General features: G+C 37.6%; 1 protein-coding gene across 2 annotated transcripts in view; it reads right to left on the bottom strand.

Moving 5' to 3' along the window:
* Window positions 1-213: 213 nt before the first annotated feature.
* The window catches only part of LOC148849770 (uncharacterized), a 45,880-nt gene continuing 23,254 nt past the window's right edge, over window positions 214-22,839 (bottom strand). For both annotated transcript variants that reach the window (XM_088945125.1, XM_088945126.1), the window contains exons 26-39: window positions 19,393-19,462; window positions 15,934-16,083; window positions 15,406-15,471; window positions 15,100-15,244; window positions 14,919-14,983; window positions 14,770-14,835; window positions 12,975-13,068; window positions 4,366-4,402; window positions 4,156-4,213; window positions 3,013-3,123; window positions 2,781-2,848; window positions 1,339-1,405; window positions 1,190-1,258; window positions 214-425 (exon numbers count right to left, since the gene is read on the bottom strand). In XM_088945125.1, coding sequence (XP_088801251.1) covers window positions 333-425; window positions 1,190-1,258; window positions 1,339-1,405; window positions 2,781-2,848; window positions 3,013-3,123; window positions 4,156-4,213; window positions 4,366-4,402; window positions 12,975-13,068; window positions 14,770-14,835; window positions 14,919-14,983; window positions 15,100-15,244; window positions 15,406-15,471; window positions 15,934-16,083; window positions 19,393-19,462 — 1,159 coding nt within the window. In that variant the 3' untranslated portion in view covers window positions 214-332. The remainder of the gene's footprint in view (window positions 426-1,189; window positions 1,259-1,338; window positions 1,406-2,780; window positions 2,849-3,012; window positions 3,124-4,155; window positions 4,214-4,365; window positions 4,403-12,974; window positions 13,069-14,769; window positions 14,836-14,918; window positions 14,984-15,099; window positions 15,245-15,405; window positions 15,472-15,933; window positions 16,084-19,392; window positions 19,463-22,839) is intronic.

Raw genomic sequence — 22,839 nt, 5'->3', positions numbered from 1 at the left:
TTTTAGTTTTATTAACAACATTATAATATTTTGGCAATCCCTAGTTTTATTGAAGTTGTTATATACCAAAAATCAATCAGAATCTGATAAATAGGATGGATAATTTGATTCATCAAAAAATTTACGAATCAAATTTGGGTCTAGGCATATCAGTTTTACCCGATCTTTTTTTTTAAGGCTCTTTGACCCGATCTATTTGATCATACATATCACATGCAATTGCAATACAAGTAGACTATTTCATTATGTTTAGATCATATATATTACATGCAATTGCAATACAAAACAAACAGAACATAAAAATGGGATTTTCAATACATTATATACATCAGCTAGAGCTGTGATGAAGTTGACACTTGATCCTCTTCTTTCTTCTCAATCAGTAGACATCTTCTTGACGGGGGTCCACAAATGCTTAATACCACCTGGTAGAAAACAGATATATGATATATTATTTAATTTTTGATGCATTACGTATATACATATATATATACTCTGACCTAGCATTTCCCAAGCTTATCCCAATATGTCTCTTAAAATTGTCTTTCTAAAACTCTTTGACATGCTCCTAATACTTTGAATCTTGTAGCTTAGCAAAATATCACATCCTGCATGCAACTATGAGAAATTTGCTCTGCACCTAGGAGCTTGGAGTGGTCTGAACTCAAATGTAAGGCCATTGAACTCAAAAAATAAGTGAATGCAACGGTAGCACTATAGGCATTTAATTGAAAAATGAGAAAAAACTAACAAGGTGACGGGTATTAATGCAAACATGAGGTTAGGTGATGCTAATTTTGTCCTGTGATTTAACCATGTGCAACTGTAGCCAAGGCCTGTGGAACTAACAATTGGTCAAGAAAGGGACACTTCAATATCTTGGTCTATGCAATTATGCTATGTTACACTGTGCATACATACACCTTAAATGATCATAGAATGCAGTTCATTTAAAAACTAAGACCAAAAAGACAACAACATTGGGGGTCGCAGAATTCTGCAGATTTTCTAGGCACTCTCAGGTCAGTTTTATTATGCCACGATATCCTATTTGGAGTTGGGACTCTGCAAATAGTGACACAGACCCTGCTGTAGTGCTGTGTGCTGCAGACATGATTATGCACTCCTTTATTCTAGCATCTTAGAAAAATAGATAGATTTTTAACGAGGGAAGTGCAGTTCAACTTACGGGTAAAAATACAAGCCCGTGCAAGAACCCAATAAGTACCAGTGCTAGGTACATTTGGAAGTAATAAACCTGCAAGAATACAACAGAATTTAGACATCTAAAAGAAACCAGCCAAAACAATTGAAAGCTGGATGGATAAGATCATAGACCACAAAAACTTCTGATCTTGCAAAGCATAGGACGATCACTCCAACTAGCTTGGTAAGTGTAATTCCACTGCCAAAAAGTGAACAAAAGAATGTCACTCAAGTTAATGGAACCATTATTTGGAAACAAGAAAGGAATCAACAAGATGAAGGGAAAAATGTAGTATGCTCAAAGTTCATCTTATTTGGATTCTGGACAACTTTTTAAGCTTCTTTCTCTTGACACTAGTGAATGAATTCTAGTGTTAAGCTGTGGTTGAACTCGTGACCACCCAAGAGTCACTGAGGAATGAATGCCCACTGAATTATGCTTCAGACTAGACCAATATGCATTGCTGTTTGTGCTCTTCTAGTTTCTTCTATTCTGTGCTATAAGCCGGAGGCACATCTAGGCACATTGTCCCAGTCCCAAACCAATTACTAATTGGGATAATTGGATCTTACCCGATTAGACCCAGTTATACTTGACATATATAATTAATTACATGTGATAAAAGCAATTTAAAACTATTTTTCTTAATATAACCTTGATAAAATGACAGTAAAAATAGTAAACTGTTTATATGCTGATAAACAGTGTTTTTAACCAAAATTATCTTATTTACTGTCTATGAAGTTTACCCTTTATATAACAAATACTTGCAAGAAAACCAGGAAATCTTTACATATTATTAACTATATAATCAGTTTGGAACAGCAAGAACCATTTTCAACCCAATTATTAATCAGGACAAAACCACAGAACCAGTACCGAGATAATCAGTTCAGTTCTGTCAAGCAGACCCAACCAATTGACAGCTATATAGGTAGACAGGTGAGGTGCATTTTAAGGCATGTGCATTGCCTGAACCTAGGCATACTCCCTTTCAAGAGGTGTGTGCCTGGTGTACGTTGTCCCTCAGTCTTGGCATGTGCTCATAAACCAACCCATTAATATATACAGGCAAGAAATTTGGGTTAACAATACATCAAACCCGTCCATGGACTTGTTTGGGCCTGCCTCAAGGGGCCTTTATGGAGGTGGATTGCAGATTTCCTAGAATTAGGAATGCAAGATGTTTAATATCACACAAGCTACTTTAACACAACTAGGAGATACATAAACAGATTTAAGGTTTCACATGCTTAAATTGTTAAGTGTTTGAGGCACTTTCGTATGGTCCACATACATCTGCTTTCACTTTTACATTGTCACTTCGAATATGTTTTATATTTTATGCTTATATATTGTAATTTGATCCAATAGGCTTTTTCAAACATTCAATTTCTTTTAAGATGCAGGTTTGTGCATTTCTTTGTAAGGGTGCTCACCTCACCTTGTGCCACAGGCACTAGAAGGCTCTTAATATTATCTATCAAATTTTAAATCCATTTACATCCTTGTGATAGTGTTCAATCCATAGTGCTATTATTTTAAATTTCTTTAAACAGGATTAAATGTCAACCTGAAGACAGAAGCTCCCATGGTACTAAGAGCCTCCTTTGCTCGTTGGCCTCTGTCTCCATCGGTTACCTGCAAAAGAAGTGCAAGATTATTAAACTGGTGGCATTCACAATTTTATCAACAAAATACCTTCATTACTACAAGCCATTGGCCAAGGGCAAAATTTCTCCTTGAGTACCAAACTAAGTAAAGATTCATCCTCAAAATAAAATAGAAAGTGGGGTAACACTCACCGAGAAAACATGTGTAATATGGACGCAAAACTCAACAGCTATCCCTATTGACATTACTAGGTTTACAACAGAGACTGCATTCAGTTGAATTTCTAGAATTGCCATCACACCCTGCAGCACAGTTTAATACTATATGTCAAAGGAACATGAAAGAGAAAGGTATGAATGATTGAACAGATCAAGGCAACACGGTAAAGATGTAAACCAGAATAAAGATTGGAGAAAACCTTGAGAAGCGAAAATTCCTATCTTCCCACATTGTACGGGAAGTACACAAACAAGGATTGCAAACCTACCACTCAAAACCCACTTTGCAAGTTTCCTAGATCCAATATTTACCCAAGAATCTGCTCCTCCTATAGACAGGCCTATTTGTATTTATTCTAAAAACAAACGGAAGTTCACAATAAGTCAATAACAGTGCCATCATCATCACTATCATCCATGCCTTAACCCAACTATATGGGGTCAGCTACATGAATTCCATTTTTCCAATCCATTCTATTAAAAGTCATATCCACTATTAGATCATTTGTGCTTGAATCATTTCTTACTACTTCCACCCGTCCTTCTTGGTCTACCCCTAGCCCTTCTAGTCCCTTCAACTTGTAACTTATCACTTCTTCTAACTGGTGCTGTTGATGGTCTTCTGTGCACATGACCATACAATCTTAGTCTACTTTCTCTCATTTTATCACCTACTGAGGCTACTCCTAGGTACCTATGGATGACTTAAATCTTCATCCTATGCTTTCTGGTTTTCCACTCATCCATCTTAGCATTCACATTTCTGCTACACTCATTTTCTGGACATGTTTCTTAACTGCCCAACACTCTTCTCCATACAAAATAGCTGGCCTTACAACTGTTTTATAGAATTTTCCTTTTTGTCTAAGTGGTATTCACTTGTCACATAAAAGCCCAGATGCACCCCTCTATTTTTCCCATCTTACTGTAATTCTTTGGGTGACATTCTCCTCAATAAGTGTGTAGAATTGTTACTTGTCAAAGTTGCAAATGCTCTACAACATAAGATATGTTACTTGAACAGCATCAGGGAATTAATTAAGCTAGTGCACAAAACAGATATAAAACAACAAAGAGGAAATTTCCAAAAAAGATTGTCAAGCGAAGAAGGCTCACCATGAGATCTAGAACAATCATTGCCAAGACAATTAAGATAATTGTGGAACTCCATATACTGCATATCATGCAAGACAAAGAAACCAAATTAATGGTACTTGGGTTAAGAGAGAAGAGAAGAAATACATAACCCTCGACTATTTATTTTCCTCCAAAAATAGAAAAAAAAGGTAATACAACAACTTAAACTGAGGTCAAATGAAAACAAACCTGCAAGTGATTACCAGGCATACAATAAACACAGCACCTATTAAATTAAATAAAAGTTTCAATCAGTAGGCAAGAAGTAAATTATCCAATGGAAGATCCAATCCTTAGCCTTTACTTCATTATCAATGAAAATTAAAGAGAACAAGAACATGAAATGGGTTTAAAAGCTAGCAAAGCCTAAGAAGGCATCAGTGATTTTGTATGCTGAGGTATGATGCAAGGCATTTCACTTGCCTAAGGTGTGGATTGTGAGCATCATGACCATGTATTTGTTAATAAAAAAATAGGAGAAATCTGGCACCTTCTCTGTGAAATCCTTCTCCCATAGCTTGTCTAGGGAGGAGCCTTATGACTTCCCAAGTAACAAAATCTGGACAAGATCTGTTCCCTCTAAACTGGCTTTCTTTGTTTGATCAGCAGTGCTGGATAAGATTTTAACAAAAGATAATTTAGTTAGATGAGGTTTAGAGGTGGAGGATTTCGGCTGTATCCTATGTGGTGTAACTGTGGAGTCCTCTAGCCATTTGCTGATTCACTGTGATTTTACCCATTGGATTTGGATGAATGATGAATTTGTTTGGGGTTAAGATGTGCTTCTCTGCTGATGTGAAAGGATTCATAGCAGCTTGGAAACTTGGAGGTTTATCCAGGTGGAAAGGTAGCTTGGAGTATACTTCCTGCAGCAGTTTTTTGGGCAGTATGGGGTGAACGAATAACAGGTTATTTGAAGGAAGACAAACTTCAAAAGAAGTTCTTAACAGAACTTTGGGGATGATGCACTCCTGGTTGGCAGCTAATCAGCTATTCAAAAATAGGCATATGTCTTCCTTTTTTGATTCAGACCTCCTATTTTTAAGGAATCTATAGTCTTATTGGAGGGTTGGAAATACGTGGATAATTGTTTTCCTGCTGTACAGTTTCTCGTTGTATAGAGGCTTATTTGTAATTTGGCTTTTGATCTTAATGAATTACTTCGCCTTATCCTCAAAAAAAAAAAAAAAAAAAAAAACTCTATCAATGAATTAATTTAAGTTGTCAAGGCAACACCTAGGTGGGCGCCTAGGCGACAAGGTGCCCTTTGAGGCTCGCCTCGCCTAATCGCCCTTTTCTTGTGAAAATCATGAATAATTTGATGTAATTTCAGTTATGTTCTGCAGGGGCATTTTTGTCTTTTTAACCTTTTATTTTTTATGTAGTTGCCCTAACTTATAAATACAAATCCTGGGCACCACCAGTTTATGTTTTTTTTGGTCTAAATATTTCGCTTCTTTCTTCTCTCCTCTCTTCTTTCTTCTTCCTTCTCTCCTCTCATCTCTTGATCGAGATCTTTCTTCTTGCCGAAATCATGGTATCAGAGCAGGTTGGTGCTCTGTAAATTTTTTTGGTCGATAATATCCTCTGTGTTCACTTGATTGAGAATGAAGAAATGAAGTCAGCTCTGGACCTGAGAACTCATCAGCTGAATCCCCCTCTCCAGTTCTGGGCAGAAACTCAACGGAAGTGATTGCAGAAAATTCTTGATGACTGGTTGAGTCCTTCCAAGAGGTTGGCGGCTCCTTTTTTTCTGTTCTCTTTTATTATTCTTGGACTGGAAAATCCAGAAACCACCTGAACTGAACCTGGACAGGTTTTTTAAACCTTTTTTCTTTGGTTCTTGGTGCTGGTACCAAGAACAGGTTGAGGGTTGCCTTGACTGAATGGTATAAGGGAGGTTTAACCCTTTCTTTGTGGGTCGGATGATCCAGAAACCTGTGAACTTGTGGAATTAGTTGTAGGTCATGAGTGACCTGGTTTGGTTGATTGTTACAGCAACCATGTACTGATGCTTGTGGCTTATATTAGTCTTGGAGAAGTCTGTTACACACGTGAACTTGTTCAGATGGCTAGTAGAGCAGCAGAGTACTGATGTTTGTGGCTTATATTAGCCTTGGAGAGGCCTGTTAGATCAGTGAGAGTGTGTTGCAGCAAGGGCTGTGATTGTGTTCTAACTGTCAGAAAACTTAAAGTAAGGGCTGTGTAGTCCATTTGTGTGTATTGACCGAACTGAAGGGACTGTTGTCTTAGTGAGTGTCGGTCATGAATTCTGAAGATTCAACAACCTCTGGAGCCTCTTTTAACCAAGGAGGAATGAACAACAGTATTGACTCCATGAGCTTTCCAACGACCATTACTCCCTTAGATGGCAGTAATTATTTGGCATGGTCTAAGGAGATGTGGCTGTACATCACAGCCCAGGGTAAAGCAGGGTATATCAATGGAAAAGTGAAGGAACCAAGGACTGGTACGGCTGAATATGATAAGTGGGACCAAGAAAACTGCATGATAATGTCATGGCTCTTGACTACTATGCTACCATCAGTGAAGTAGAACTTTATGTGGGCTGAAACAGCCAAGGAAATATGGGAACAAGCAAGATCAACTTACTCCGAACAGAGGCACTATGCTAGAATCTATCAATTGCAAGCCGAGTCTGCAACATGTAAACAAGTGGAAAGAAGCTTATCCACCTACTATTCTGCCCTCACATCTATCTGGAAAAAGCTAGATTACTATCAGAATATTAACTGGGAGAGTGAAAAGGATGCCAAAGCCTACAAACAGTTAGTGTCACAGCAGCAGGTGTTTGCTTTTCCGTTGGGACTTAATCCCATATATGAACCCATTCGAGTTCAAATTTTGGGCAGCAAGGATCTTCCCATCTGTCCAAGAGATGCATGTGTTGGTTCAATCCAAGGAAAGTAGGAAATCTGCCATGAATCCTCCCGAGGGGGAGACCATTGCCTTAGCCACAAGAGGTAATATCAATTCAGCAAGAAAGGGAGATGGTCTGAAAAGGGTTGATGATAAGGATAAACTGTGGTGCTCTCATTGTCAGAAATCCCGACACACACGGGAGACATGTTGGGAATTGCATGGCAAGCCAAAGTGGGCACAAGACCTAAATAAGAAATCAGCACAACAGAACAAGAAACCAAATCAGAAAAGGTTCACCTCGGCTAACTTGGCCTCTCATGAGTTGCAGAGTGGAGGAACTACTATGAACTCTCAAGATTGCCCCCTAGGTCCGATCTTAAGGAAAATATTATCACTGCCTTTCATGACTATTTGGATCAATATGGTAGGGGCCTCACACAAACTGATTATGGACCCACTCCTTCAACCTCTTTTGCCTCTTCCTCAGGTAACTTAGCTTCTACATTCCATGTGTCTACCGATACCTCTGAATCCCCATGGATTATTGACTCCGGTGCTTCCAATCACATGACGGGTAAGTCAACCTTTTTTCCAATCATACACCCTTCTTTCTGGCAAAGATAAAGTGAAGTTAGCTGATGGATCATTCTCCATTGCTGGTCGAGGATCTATATCTTTGCCATTTGGTTTACCCCTATCAGATGTTTTACATGTTCCAAAGCTGCCTATTAATTTACTATCTATTAGCAGCATTCTTATCAATTGGATGCCATCTTGTCTCTTGGAGTACAAGTCCCCTCATCAGCTCATCTTCCCTACAGCTCCATTGTTTCCTATCCCTTTGTGTGTCTTTGGGTGCAAGTGTTTTGTCCATGATCTATCACCTACCCGTGGTAAGTTAGATCCCAAAGCCATTGTTTGTGTATTCCTTGGCTATCCCCTTTCCCAAAAAGGTTATCGTTGCTTTGACCATATTTCCAAAAAGTACTTTGTATCTATGGATGTTTCTTTCTTTGAAGATGTGCCTTTCTTTCTTGCTTCTCCCCAAGGGGAGAGTCCAAGTGAGGAGAAACAAAGACAAGTTTTATTGCCTTCTCCTCCTGACCCCCCTCCATTTCGGGTCTTTCTTAGACATTGGTACAAAAGTCAAGGCCGTGATCAACGAAGTTCAATAGACACAGAGCATCCTGAAGCTGTGCAACCTATGCCATCGAACTCTCAGGGGTTAAATCAATCACCGCATTCAGGTACTATTGTTCCAATTGACATCCCTGAGCCCATTGATATTGATACTTCTAATTGTGATCTGGATCTTCCTATTGCTAAGAGGAAAGGTGCCAGATCATGCACCACACACCACCTGATGGCCCTTTCCTTATCCTATGAGCATGTTTCACCCTCTCTGCTATTGACAGTGTTTTCCTTCCTAAGAGTGTTGCAAAAGCTTTACTTACTCCTGAATGGACAGATGCAATGAAGGAGGAGATCAATGCCCTTCACAAAAATGACACGTGGGAGCTGGTAGATCTTCCTGAAGGAAAGGAACCTATGGGGTGCAAATGGGTATTCTCTACAAAACATAAGGCAAATGGCACAGTGGAGAGGTACAAGGCCCGGCTAGTTGCAAAAGGTTTTTCACAGGTGTATGGAGTTGATTATGCGGAAACCTTTGCACTTGTAGCAAAAATGAATTCTATTTGAGTCCTCCTTTATTTAGCAGCAAATCTAGATTGGGAACTTCATCAGTTGGACATTAAAAATGCTTTTTTGAATGGTGACTTGGAAGAAGAAGTGTATATGATCCAACCTCCAGGTTTTCGTGCTAAAGGAGATGAGCAGAAAGTATGTAGATTGAAAAAATCTTTGTATAGTTTAAAACAGTCTCCAAGGGCCTGGTTCAGTAGGTTCCACAATACAGTTCAACATATGGGTTTTAAGCAATGTCAATCTGATCACACACTCTTTGTGAAGAGAGAGCAAGGAAGAATGGCAGCTTTAATTGTGTATGTTGATGACATTATTATCACCGGTGATTGGAACTCAAAAATACAAAGATTGAAGAGATTCTTGGCCACCCAATTTGAAGTGAAGGATTTGGGGCCTTTACGTTATTTCCTTGTTTTTGAAGTGGCCCGCTCTAATCAGGGTATCTTCATCTCCCAAAGGAAATATGTTCTTGATCTCCTGAAAGATACAAGGAAGCTTGGAGCAAAACCTGCTGACACTCCTATAGATGTAAACCACAGGCTCGGGGATTGCAATGATGAGCCCATAGCAAATATGAAGCAGTATCAAAGATTGGTGGGCAAACTTCTCTACCTATCTATGACAAGACCTGACATTGTGTACGCTGTGGGAGTCCTTAGTTTATGCATGCTCCCAAGGCCACACACTTGGAGGCAGCACACAGAGTTCTTAGGTATTTGAAGAAATTCCCTGGGACAGGGAGAGTTGAGGTTTACACTGATGCAGATTGGGCTGGTTCTGTGGATGACAGAAAATCTACTAGTGCTTATTGTGCTTTTGTTGGGAGAAACTTGGTTACTTGGAGGAGTAAGAAACAAAGTATGGTGACCAGATCGAGTGCAGAAGCTGAATATAGAGCCATGTCTCATGGCGTGGCAAAACTTCTTTGGATAAAGAATCTCTTGGGTGAAATGGGCTTTCCTCTCAATGATCCTATGTCATTACATTGTGACAATAAAGCTGCTATTAACATTTCAACCAACCCTGTTCTCCATGATAGAACTAAACATATAGAGGTTGACAAACACTTCATTAGGGAAAAATTGGAAAAAGGAGAATATTGCACTCCCCACATCAGCTCTGAGGAACAATTGGCAGACATCCTTACTAAAGGATTAAATTCCATGCGGCACTATAATCTTTGTGACAAGTTGGGGATGATTGATATCTACACCCCAACTTGAGGGGGAGTGATGTAATCTCAGTTATGTGCCGCAGGGGAATTTTTGTCTTTTTAACCTTTTATTTTTTATGTAGTCGCCCTAACTTATAAATACAAATCCTGGGCACCGCCAGTTTATGTTTTTTTTGGTCTAAATATTTCGCCTCTTTCTTCTCTCCTCTCTTCTTCTTTTTTCTTCCTTCTTCTTCTTCTCTCCTCCTCTCATCTCTTGATCGAGATCTTTCTTCTTGTCGAAATCATAATTATTAAAGAAATATGGTCATGGTACCTAGGGAACTACCCTGGGATCTATGTTTTTAACATAAAAAATCCATTGCCTAGGCAACTAGGCGTCCCCAATCGCTTAGCCTCGCCTTGGCACCTTGAAAACTATGATTAGCAATAAATATAGTCATTTTAAAATATAATTTCAACTGTTTGCTTAGATGGATATGTGAGCCCGGCATTGATATAATGCAATAGTTTTCTCCTCTGTACTACAAAAGATAGTGCTACTTTCAGCTTTTGTGCTATTTTATATGGTCTTCTCTATATCTGATTTGGGAATTAAAGAAAAAAAATTCTGAGCAAATGATATGTTTTTACACTTTCTCTAAAGTGTATGTTTCATCTTTGCTTCAATTCACGAGGAATATGCTTCTCATGATTTGAGTTCCTCAACAGTGCACCTCAGAGCTTTTTAACAATGCCTTGTATGCATCTGAGAACATTGGAAAACGCTGATGCACAAGGTAATCAATTGCCAATTTGTGAAAACTCCATACTCAAATATACAAAGTTTGAGTATGTATTTCTTTTAGGCAATAAGCAATACATGGATAAAATGTGTATGGCCAAATTGAGAATATTAAATGGATGACCTGAAAAACTAGGGGCGACAAAACTAGAAATAAGCACATTCAGCAGAACTTAGGGATGGTGATATCTTTTTCTGTTCTTTTCTTTTTTTATAGGAAAGCATAATCGTATTAATAATGTAAAGGGAATACAAAAGGTCCATTGTACAAAGAGATTCTGTACACATTCCTGGCAAGTCGAGAATCTCCAAAAAAAAAGGCAGCAAACAGGTATGTATATTTAAGTTATCTTCCAAGTTCCAACAAATATTAAGATAGAAGCAAGTTGGTAAGATGGTTTTCAATTCAAAAAACGTATGGAATAAGACAGAAAAAGGAAAGTAAAGTGGAGAAATGAATTCAGCTATTTATATATACAATATTAAAGGATTACAGCGCTTTAATAGTCAATTATGAAGATATGACCCTTTACTCCTTTAGTTGCTTCCTAGCAAGTCATGGTTAGATTTTCTCTCTGGCACCCTTTAGATACTTCCTAGCCAGTCATGGTTAGATTCCATTCCATAGTTTTCAAGGCACCAAGGCAAGGCTAGGTGACAGGGGGCGCCTTGTTGCCTAGTCGCCTAGGTGATGGATTTTTTAAGTAAAAACATATATCCTAGGGTACTTCCCTAGGTTCCATAACATATTTCCTTGATAATTATCCATAATTTTCATAAGTATAAACTTCACGTTGAAGTCTAGAAAATCAACATATTCATGAAAAGAAAAAGAAGAAAAGAAAATTCAAAAAATATAGGGATTGAACCTCTATTATTATAGGAAAAGAAAAGAAAAGGTGGAAGAAGTGGAAGAAAATGTGTTGATTAGACAAAATTTTAAATTCTTCCTTACTTATTGGTTCAGGTATTGAAGTCTTTGAGGGTTCATCACAGTACTTAGCAATGTCTATGTTGATTAAACCCTAACAAATAAGAAAATAATAAAAAGAAATAAGTACATAGACACACAAAATGAATATTTTAGTTTAATAACGTCTTTTTATAATTATAATCTCAAAAAATTAAGAATATAATTGTATTTTATAACAAAGTATACAAAACTGCTTGGTGATTAGGCGAGGCGAGCCTCCAAGGGCATCTTGTCGCCTAGGCGCCGACCTAGGCATCACCTTGACAACTATGTTTCCTTCCCAGCATCCCTTCTGGCTCAGTGGCGTGGTCAGGCTTTCTTTAAGAGGGGTAAGGTGTTGTGGAAAGTATCCCCTTTGGTGGTTTGCAGGTGCTTATGGAGAGAGAAGAATAACTGATTATTTGAAGATAAGGCTGATCCCCTTGAGAAATTGTATGCTGCTGCTGAGAAAACTTTGGTGAAATGGATATCCATCAACAACCTTTTTAGGGGTTTCCTCTATAAGCATTTTGTTGATCATTGGAAATCTATCTTATGGGATGAGGATTTTGCATTATAAGCCTGTTGGCTTTTCTGTATTTGGCTGCTGAGGAAATCTTTCCCTCAGCAGCTTTTTCTTGCTTTGTCTTAATAATATTCACCACTTCTCAAATAAAAAGGTTAGCTTCTCTTTCAATTTGATTGTATGTGTTTCATGGTAGCCAACACTACATATATTTTAAGTTTTACTCATCATTTTTGGATCCATATTCCAATAACCCAGGTGTTTTAGAAAGGGGTTTACAAATCGAAGGAAAAGGCATTAACATGAAATTTATTTGATTAATTCACCATGTCAAGAAGAGATAAATTATTTGAGATACCTTTGAAGTCAAGAGGCATTTCCAAAGTTTAATAGAGTAGGCAAAGGAAAACATCTTGTTAATAAGTAAATTTCTAGGGATTCTTTTAAAAGTCATGAAGAGGAAGATATGGTCTTGTTTCTGAATCAAAGAGATAATACCATGTCACTAGAGCTAAAATGGAAATGTACAAGTTATGGATAGATCCATCTATTCATATATCCGTTAACCATGCAAAGCTTCTAGCTTTTATTGGAGCTTGCCCCTTTTATATTCTATAGTGATACATTACCTCAACCAAATCAAGGGAAAAATCACTATGCTAGAAAAAGATGCACAATATGTCAAAGCTAATATTGCAAAAATAATCCAGTTATAACTAGGAAATTCACAATTCCAAATAATTAAAGGTTATAAACCACAAATTGAACTAACCAAGAGCAATTGCAAGGTTGATCAATGCTGTCCTCCAAATATCCAGGTATTGCTCAAAAAACATGTAAAAGACGGAATATGGAAAAATTTCAATCTGCATCAATGTAGCAAAAAGTTAAGGGCTATGTCAATTAAAAGCATAAGATTTGATTCTTTAATTAAATTTTACTTAGAGTGATAGATAAAACATATTTCATGACAATCAGTACGAGTATTACCTCTCCCTTGGAAGAAGCCAGAAGTTCACATCTCAATCCCCTTTCAATAGCAGCTGCTTACTTTATGCTTGTAAATTATTCAAAATTTCCTAATTTCTGTTTTTTCTTCATTGTCAATAAACAGAAATGGGTTCATAATGGGTCAACCCATGCTCTCAAGCTCATCAGACCAAGATTTTACCATTACACCAAGTAATGCCCCCTAAAGATGGTTCACAAAGCAATGGGTGTATAATGGAATCCATAGTTACTGCATGCTGGGGATATATTTATTGCCCTTGGGCATCTTGGGCTTCATATTGGAGAATCTGTTTGTTATGTTGAGAAATTCATAGATAAGAAGGCAACATTTGATTGTCCCGTACCCCTCTTTCATATGATGAATTCCATTATTCATAACAGCATCACTTTTCTTACCATCTTACAATCAGCAATGTAATTGGTCTCAAATTGTATATGCCTATATTCAGAATAAATTAATTTATCATTCTAATTAATCTAGCACTAAGGCTTTTGGCCTTTTTTCACTTATTTGTTCCTGAACACACAGCCCACATGCATCTATATCTCAGTGCCAGTGGCTCATTAAGCTCTCATCATCATCATCCAAGGCGCCCTTTTGAGGCTTGCCTCGCCTAATCGCCTAACAGTTTTCTACTTCCTACTATAAAAAACCTTTTTATTAATTCCTTTTTGAGATTATAATTATAAAATAGACATTATTAAACTAAAATTATCATTTTGTGTGTTTATATACTAATTCCTTTTTATTATTTTCTTATTTATTAGGGTTTAATCAACACAAGCATTGCTAAATGCTGTATTGAACCCTCAAAGACTTAAAAAACCTGAACCAATAAGTAAGGAAGAACAAAAAATTTTATCTAATCAGCACATTTTCCTCTTCCATATATTCTTCTTCTTCTTCTTCTTCTTCTTCTTCTTCTTCTTCTTCTTCTTCTTCTTCTTCTTCTACTACTACTACTACCAATACTTTTTATTTTCTTCTTTTCCTATAACAAAAATAAGGGTTCAACCCCTATATTTTTTGAATTTTATTTTCCTTCTTCCTTTTCTTCTCATGAATATGTTGATTTTCTGTACTTTAATATGAAATTTATACTTTTCTTATGAAAATCATGAATAATTATTAAAGAAATATGGTTATGGTACCTAGGAAACTACCCTAGGATCTATGCTTCAAAGATAAAAAATCCATCGCCAGCGCCCGCCTAGGTGACTAGGCGACTAGGCGCCCCCCAGTCACCTAGCCTCGCCTTGGCGCCTTGAAAACTATGGTTTAATGCTTGAATTCCTAGTCTTAATGTTTAGTGAAAGAAATTATATCTTATCAGCAAGAGAAAGAAGTTATTAATGATCAGTTGGTTCATAATTCTACATTTCCTTCTTTCCCTTTTTCTGAAGAAACAACCTCACTAATGATGTAAAGAAGAAAGGACCAAGTATCCTTACTGCTTCCTAAACATTTGTTTAAACACCCCCAACATTTATTACATGAAAACATGGTGTGGCAACAAGATAAAGGTAATTCTGCAGCTGTAGAATTAGAATATTACCCCCAAAGAATCTGAAACCCTTGAGCTGAACTCTCGTGCGGCTCGCAATGAATTAACGTAGTCACTCTGCAAAATATAACTACATAAATCATGCTGAAGCAACAACCAAATAGTATTCCAGTTTGAATTGGAAAAAGATGTCAGCATACTTGTTTATTGAGTGGCGTGTGATATGTACGAAACTCCAAAGCTTGTATGACACCATTTTCGTAACCTGATAATTGGATGTAATCAATTGATGAAAAATTTAAATGATGCTACTCAAGAAAATTATAACTTATGAGTTAGGTACTTAAAATGTATAGAAGATTAAAGATAAATCTCACAGACCATTCAGATCCACACTGTTAGTGTAAGCACCATGCCCACCCTTGGCACAATCAGCAGATGGTAGGGCATCAAGGAACCATGGAAGTTTCTCCCTAAATTGTGCTGTAGAAGGTCGACCATTATGCAAATCTGAGTGACGGAAGCACTGAAAGCACATTACAACATTAGTACTTGACCCATTCTTGTTAACTTTAAAAGCACTTTTGTCTTGATTTACATGATAGGCAGCTGAAAAAACATTTTCATAACAACCATACAGAAAATATAGTTAGAAGTTTCTTGGATGGTAAGAAGAGGTAATATTACCGTGGTACAATCTTTGCATACCCCACCTATGCCACAATAACCTTCATCAGGTGAGCAACATGGAGGCTGGAGAGAGATATTTGCTTCAGTAAATATCAAGTGAGATGATAATGAAATCCAATATAATGATTCAAAAATTGACTTGCTACTGTAGTATAAAAAAAATTGCCCAGATTGACTGATTGGATAGTTTAACCATACTCCATACAGTCTATGAAGTTGCTTAAAGTCCATTTTGGTAGAGCCCTTTCTGGTCCATAAAGATGCAGACAACCTGATTAGGTCACCACATCACACATTGAACAAGAAAGAACAGTACCCTCCTAAAAGCAATCAGGGCCCAGTAGACAAATGATACCTGAAGCAGGACCAACAAGAAAATATATCTTAAAATTCTGAGCACTGTAAACTCAGGCTCTAGGCACTGTAGTATTTTGCAGAATTAATGCAAGTTTAATGAAAACTTTCAATTGAAAAAGAAAGGGTCATAAAAAGGCATGACTGTAAACTATGATATAAATCAGCAACCTGATCATCAGGGGGGCAGTAACTCCCATTTGTGAACTTCCGACAACAACCAAATGCTTCTGGAGATATCCAAACAAGAAAGTCATCAAGCCACGAAGCAGCTGGCTTAGCAATGTAGCTTGATTCTGGAACCGAGGATGCTCTTGCTATCTGCAGAAACAAGAAATGCTCAAAAGCATTCATTTATAAGCACTAAAATATATTGGATGAAAATTTGTATCACAGAGCAATTCATCAGATGACTTTTAAGTAAAACTAACATAAACAGATTTGATCAGGTGCAGGATTCAAACTCGGCATGATAAACAAATCTAAGGTTAGCTTCTAATACAACTCTAAGTAAAAAAATTACCAAGGCTCTATTTATCTGCAATACAAATCAAAACTGGATACAAATTTTGCATCCATTGTTTGTTACTATGATTTGCTCTCCTACCTGATACAAAACTTGTATTTTTAGTCTCATTTGCACTCACAACAGTGCAAATTTTGCATCCAAAAAACTGATGTAAAATTTGCACCACCTTCCTCCTACTTCAATTCCTCCTCATATAAATGGGGACCACATCATCTTGCTTCCTACTTCACTCCAAAACAAAGAACCCTCCTACCTCTATTCTCCTTCATATAAGGTGGGGGCGACATCATTTTTCTTACTATTACTTCTCACAAACAAATAAAACGAAGTCAAATCTGAAATGAAAGTAAACCAGAATCCAGAATTTACACTCAGCCTGTGAGCTGCACACGCATGTATCTACACCATTTTAAATGAAATTTGCACTGCAAACAAAGCTTACATGGTCTGTATAGCATGACTCATGTAAAGGATAGGAACTCTGATATAAATATGGAAACAAAGAAAGAATGGAAGACAAGAGGTCAGAAACAATCTGCAGAGTGCATGTTGATCAGAAAAGAAGCGACTGCTTGACCATTCAAACCTTGGTCAATTTGGATAAGTTTGATACTAGTAAAGTGCATTTATAGTGTTCAAAGACTAGATTTTCAGCTCAAACCAACTTGTGGAAGTGCCCCAACCCAGCTAAAGGCTTAAAGATGACTGGTTTGGGGTTCTGCAAGTCATGGTGAAAGTCATCAGGTTGACATTGGAACCTACAGGTTGACACTCATTATATTAGTTTTTGTCAAGTTTGGTCCAACTTTTTGAGCTTACCAATATAGTAATTTTCACAATTATTAGCTATAGTAAAACCATGAGTTATTACTTTTAGTCATTTCAAGTTCCTTATATTAAGTTAGTTTTTAATATAATCAGAGAGTTATAAAAGTGTCTTAGTTTGAAAAGTAAGTTTCTGTTTCTTTTTAAGTCTGAATACAAGTAGGAGTATAGTCCAAATTCAAGTTGGAAGTCACTGTTATTTGGGTCCATAAAAAGGTGTTAAACTTCTATTCTTCTTTTTTTTTTCTGATAAGAAGTGAGTAAAGTGTTCTTTTTTCTGTTTCTACCATGGTCAGCAGTATAGTAGAAGTTATTCTTGCTTCCTCTTCTACTTTTTCTTCTTTAATTACTTGTTAATAATTGTGGCTGAAGCCTACCGCTGCATGTTAGGAGTTTTCTGCTTTAAACTTGAAGCCCAGCAGAAATTCCCCGAAGAAATCAATCATTCTATCTTTTCAATAATCTTCTTCTTGATTGTATTCTGTGACAAAAAATCGTAAGGTTTATCTCCTTCCAAAGACCATGAGATTGCAAAGGAAATAAGATTCCAAATGATTCTGCCTCTCCTAGAAAAGCCTTTCACTGCTTATGATTGAACCAAAATCTTCATATATGGTGGTGCTACCCATACTTTTTCAGACAACCGGTGGTAGAGCCAGGAATTTTCTCTTGGGGGGAGGGGAGGGAGAAAAGAATAAGAGATGAGGGAGAATGGAGAACGGAGAATGGAGAATGAAGAGTAGGCGAAATTTTCTACAGTGCACCTATGAGGATGTATTCTCCAACTAAAGTCCAACCAAAAAGTTTGGTTTGAAGTTTCTCTTAAGGTTAAGGTTAAAAATAAGAACCCTATTTAACTTTGGGCTGGGATAAGATTGAGGCATTTCCAATCGGACCCTACAATATAAAGTAAATAGGTCATTCTAGTTCAAGCCCAACCTGAAAATCCAATTCAAACAAATTGAATTGAGATAGGAAAAAATAACAGATTATGTAAAAAGTTAGAATTGGGATTTCAAGAAATCAAATTGGGTCATGATTGAGATAAACAAGTATTAATGTGTCTCTGCCCACCCAATAACATTTTCTCTGAAAAGCTTGGGGGGCCAAGTATTAGCCCAACCTGGTTGTGGGTATAGGGGATGGGCTACCCCTAGATGGGAAAAGTTTGGGGGGCCAAGGACCCCCCACCTAGTAACTTGGTTCCGTCCCTGTAACAACTTTGAATGAACATTGGCAATGGAAGCAGTAAAATGGACCACTATTTTCTTGCTACAACAAAGGAGCATTTTTTCTGGACATCTCTACTTCTCAAGATGAGAAGATTGATACCAAGTGTAGAGAGAATGAGCTGGATGAGCCTTAATCTTCTCACTTGTATCTTTTTTTAGTTGTCTTTATGTTAATAGGCCTTGGACCTTGGTTGGGCCCGTTGGCCTTTCTCATTTTTTTGTCTTTATGAGCTGGCTGCCCTATTAAGGGTATCTTTGTAATTTGCCCAATCTTGATTAAATTGATAAAACTAATTAAGGGAATGGAGAGAGATCATCAAACTCTCTTCTCCTCCCTTTCTTCTCCCACCTTATTCTTCCTCTTGTTCAGCACTTCTCTTATTTCTCTCTCACTCTTCTAGATTAAATCTCCCATTTTGCCGGTTTATTTTTCTTCTTGGTATCAAAGCCTGTTTGACCTGGTGTTTGAACCTTGCCTCCCCCATTAATAATTAATTAAATTTCAGCACAAGACACAAGACATTGGTAGGCCTTTGCTTGCCCATGCTTCAAGCCCAATGGACTTTTGTGTTCAGAGCATGTTAGAGAATAAAAACCTATTCAGACCTCAATTTTGTCCAGTAACACCATCAGCATGAAAAACATATCTTTGTTTAGATATTGGACCCAAATCCATCTCCAACGAAATCCAATCAAGGAAATGTAGCAGTAGAACATATGTGGATCCATATTTACATGCAATAACTCATCTCCATAGTGCATCTCCACACTAAATCACCATAGCCATAACACTTGATATGTTTTGGCGAAGACTTCATACTTGGGAAATTTTGGGGTAGACACAAATTATTAAGTAGGGAGACTAGATCACTGAACAAATCAACTGAGATTAAACTCTAACTGTATGGGAAATACTTTATATGTATGCACAAACACAAAAGGAAAGGGATCAAAACAAACATGTCAAGTAGATGCAGGAAGTTGTGAATTGAGAAACATTTATATTATCAGACAAGCTAGGACATCCACTAGTAACTAGTTTACCTCATTTGAAAGAGAGTTTGCATCACATTGGCTGATAGAGCATAATTGGTTTGTATGTCTTGATTCTGAGCTGAGAATCAGAAAAACCAATATCACACAACCAATAAAAATGGAAATTCAAATAATAACAAAGGAGAAACAATAGAGAAATAGCTGGTCTCAAGTGGGAGAAGAAAGAAGAGATTCTACATAAACACTTAATGCATTGAGAGCTTTTTTATAACTTCATAAAAGTAAATTGCTGATAGTTACTATGTCAAGAACTTTTGGTACAACGTCAAGAACTTTTGAGCATGTTGATAGTTACAATGTCAAGAATTTTTGCTTTCATTTGTCGACCAAAAAAGCATACCATAATAAGAACTATCAATGGATTTTATCATAATCAAGATCTGATCCAAAAATCAGCCCTATTAGGTAAGTACAAAGCTCAAAAGGTAGATCCTCTTATAACCAGCATGGATAGGATCAGAATAGACCCCACCCAAAATCCAATTGAGATCCAATTAGAAAATATTACTAAGGGCATCCCACTGCACGACTCTCTTGCCAATACAATGTCTGGGGAGGGACAGATGTACGTAGCCTTCTTGCACATACAGACAGGCTGTTTCCAAGATTTGAACAACCCTGGTCACCCAGGTCACAATGGAGCAACCCAACCATTGCACCAAGGCCCACCCCCCAATTAGAAAATACTGCTATCTACATATAAATATATGGTTAGAAAGTTATATGATCATTAGTCAAGTTGTTTGGGTGTCATATCTTTAACTAAAGATTGCAGTTCAAGTCTCATAAATCATCTTTTGAATTTGAATATTAATCAGTTAGAACTTGGATCCAGTTAATATCAGGTCATATTCTCACCTGTTGACAACCCTAACCACATTTATGGCCCCCTTAATACATTAGTTAACAGAAGAATTTTCAGAAAACGAAGGGAGTAGTAAGGAGTCTAATTAGGAAATTTTAAAGGCTCCTAGGAAAATGGATGGCATTTTTCCTTAGTTTCTTACTCTAAGTAGATGGTTGCCTAGAATCCAAGCTCAGATAGATGTCAGTCACAAAGTTGGAAGATCTTTTATATAAATGTCTTTTTTTATCAAAAGTTAACTTTTATTGAAAACAAGAGAGAAAAGAGCAAGAGAGGATGTACAGTAGCCTGAATCAGCTAAGGCAGTATTACAAAGGTAAACAATTTCCACTAAACAAACTTGCTCTAAAATACCCTGGTTTTGTTAGGCAGTCAGCAACAGTGTTCAGCTCCCTAGGAATTCAGACTAACTTTACATTCATTGAACCCAAGATATCCCTAGCTTCAGCTAGCAAGTGTGCTAGTCTCCAAGGCCCTCCTTCCTTCTCCCTTAACCAAGCTAAGGATTTGCAGAATCCCCTTCAATGGTTAGAGAGGATAAACCTAGCTGTTTGGCAAAACAAATTCCTGTGAATGCAGCCAAGACCTCTGCCTTTATAGCATCCGCCCTCCCAATCAGACCACAAAAAGCCCAGCAGATATTCCCCCGTTCCCCATGGATAACACCTTAATTCCTGCTTGACCTATAGAGCGTTGGGCACTACCATCAAAGCTTAGAGTCATCACTCCCTCTCTAGAAAAAGTCTCAAAGTCGATTCAGTTCTTGGCAAGGAGTGCAAGGCTGCTAAAAGGTTGCTCTGAAGATCATTTAAGGAGAGACCTTTGAACACTTCAGAATTAACCACCCAATGGTTACAGAGAAAAGTAATGTAGGAAGCTAGGTCTTCAACATTTATACCTTTATTTTCGAAAATTCTATTGTTTCTTTCTTCCCAAATGCCCCAAAGAACTGCCTAAGTCACCGTACTCCAGTAGAGTCTTCCTCTTTTTCCTAGCCCTCTGCCTTGCCATTGTCATAGGAGGTCCACAACCTTCTCCGGGAACACCCACCAGTAACCCACTAAGTTCAGGAAATAGCACCAGACCTTCCTTGTGACAGGACACTGGAGAAGAGTGTGTTCGGCTGTCTCTCCATCACAGAGGCAAAGAGGACAGACATGGGGGAGATACATAATCTGCCTCTAAGTTTTTTCTGGATCAGATCACAAGTGTTTATTCTCTTTAAGCAAGCCTCCCAAACAAACAAGGAAACTCTAAGAGGGATATGTGAGCTCCAGGCCTTCTTAACCAGAAAGGGAGAAGCCTGATATTCCGATACTAGGAAAAAGAGGCTACTAGATTTGCCTTCTCTAATGTATTGTAGAAGTTTCAGAACAAACCAAATATTCAATTATTTGGTACGTTCATTGGGATAGGATTGAAGCTACTAGATTTCGATCCACATAGTTTTTCTTAATTGGACATTACCAATTACATTTAACTTGATTGTGTTTTTTGAATTTTCACATAGTATCATTCAGTTTTCTCCTTCAAATTTACTGCCCTATACTATTTATGCAGGAACGGGCTGGGATATGGTTGCATAGCTCATCTCTGACTCCTGCTTGTTGCATGCTCTATGCACCCTTTCCTTTATCATTTCAATTTATGGATTTTGAAGAAGCCAAGCTGTTTTGATTCACCCAGTTGCTTTCAACCAATTCAATTTCCACCCCTATAATTGAGCCAGATAACAGAAACAGAATTTCTAGGTCTTAATTTCATTTCCACCTTATTATCAAAGAAGAGAATAAGGAGAAGAGGAAGAGAGAGAAGAGGGAGAAAGAGGAGGAGAAGAAGAAAACAAATAGTGAGAAAGCCAAAAAAGTCTTGGCTGCCAGCGCCGGCATTGATATAGATATACACTGTGTGGATAACAAAAATATAAAAGAACATAAAAAGACTAAAGTGCCATTGCGGCACATAACTAAGAACATTACATCACGTCATCGCTCCCCCTCAAGTTGGGGCATGGATATCAATCATCCAGAACATGTCACAAAGTTTGTTATGCCGCAAGTGATTAAGACCTTTCGTAAGAACATCTACAAGTTGCTCCTTTGAGCTGACATATGGAGTGCATACTTCTCCCTTCTCTAATTCCTCCCTAATGAATTGTTTATCCACCTCAATGTGCTTCGTTCTATCATGGAGGACAAGGTTAGCTGCAATATTGATGGCAGCTTTATTGTCACCTAGCAGATTCTTAATCCATAGAAGTTCGGCAACTCCATGGGTGATGATGGCCCTGTACTCCACCTCTACACTAGACATAGCCACTACACTTTTTGTTTCTTCTCCAAGTAACAAGATTTCCTCCCACAAAAGTACAATAACCACCAGTGAATTTTCTGTCATCCATAGAACCAGCCCAATCAGCAACAATATAAACTTCAACTTTCATGTGTCCATGCTTCTTAAAGAAGAGACTCATCCCTGGGAACTTCTTCAGGTATCTGAGTACTCTCTCTACTGCCTCTAAGTGTGTTGCCTTAGGTGCATGCATGAACTGACTGATGACACCCACAGCA

Source organism: Nelumbo lutea, chromosome 5 (genome assembly GCF_056320005.1).
Source record: "Nelumbo lutea isolate HS-2025 chromosome 5, American lotus-T2T, whole genome shotgun sequence".
Taxonomy (NCBI): domain Eukaryota; kingdom Viridiplantae; phylum Streptophyta; class Magnoliopsida; order Proteales; family Nelumbonaceae; genus Nelumbo; species Nelumbo lutea.
Note: the sequence above shows the minus strand (reverse complement) of the source record. Positions and strands in the feature narration are given on the sequence as shown.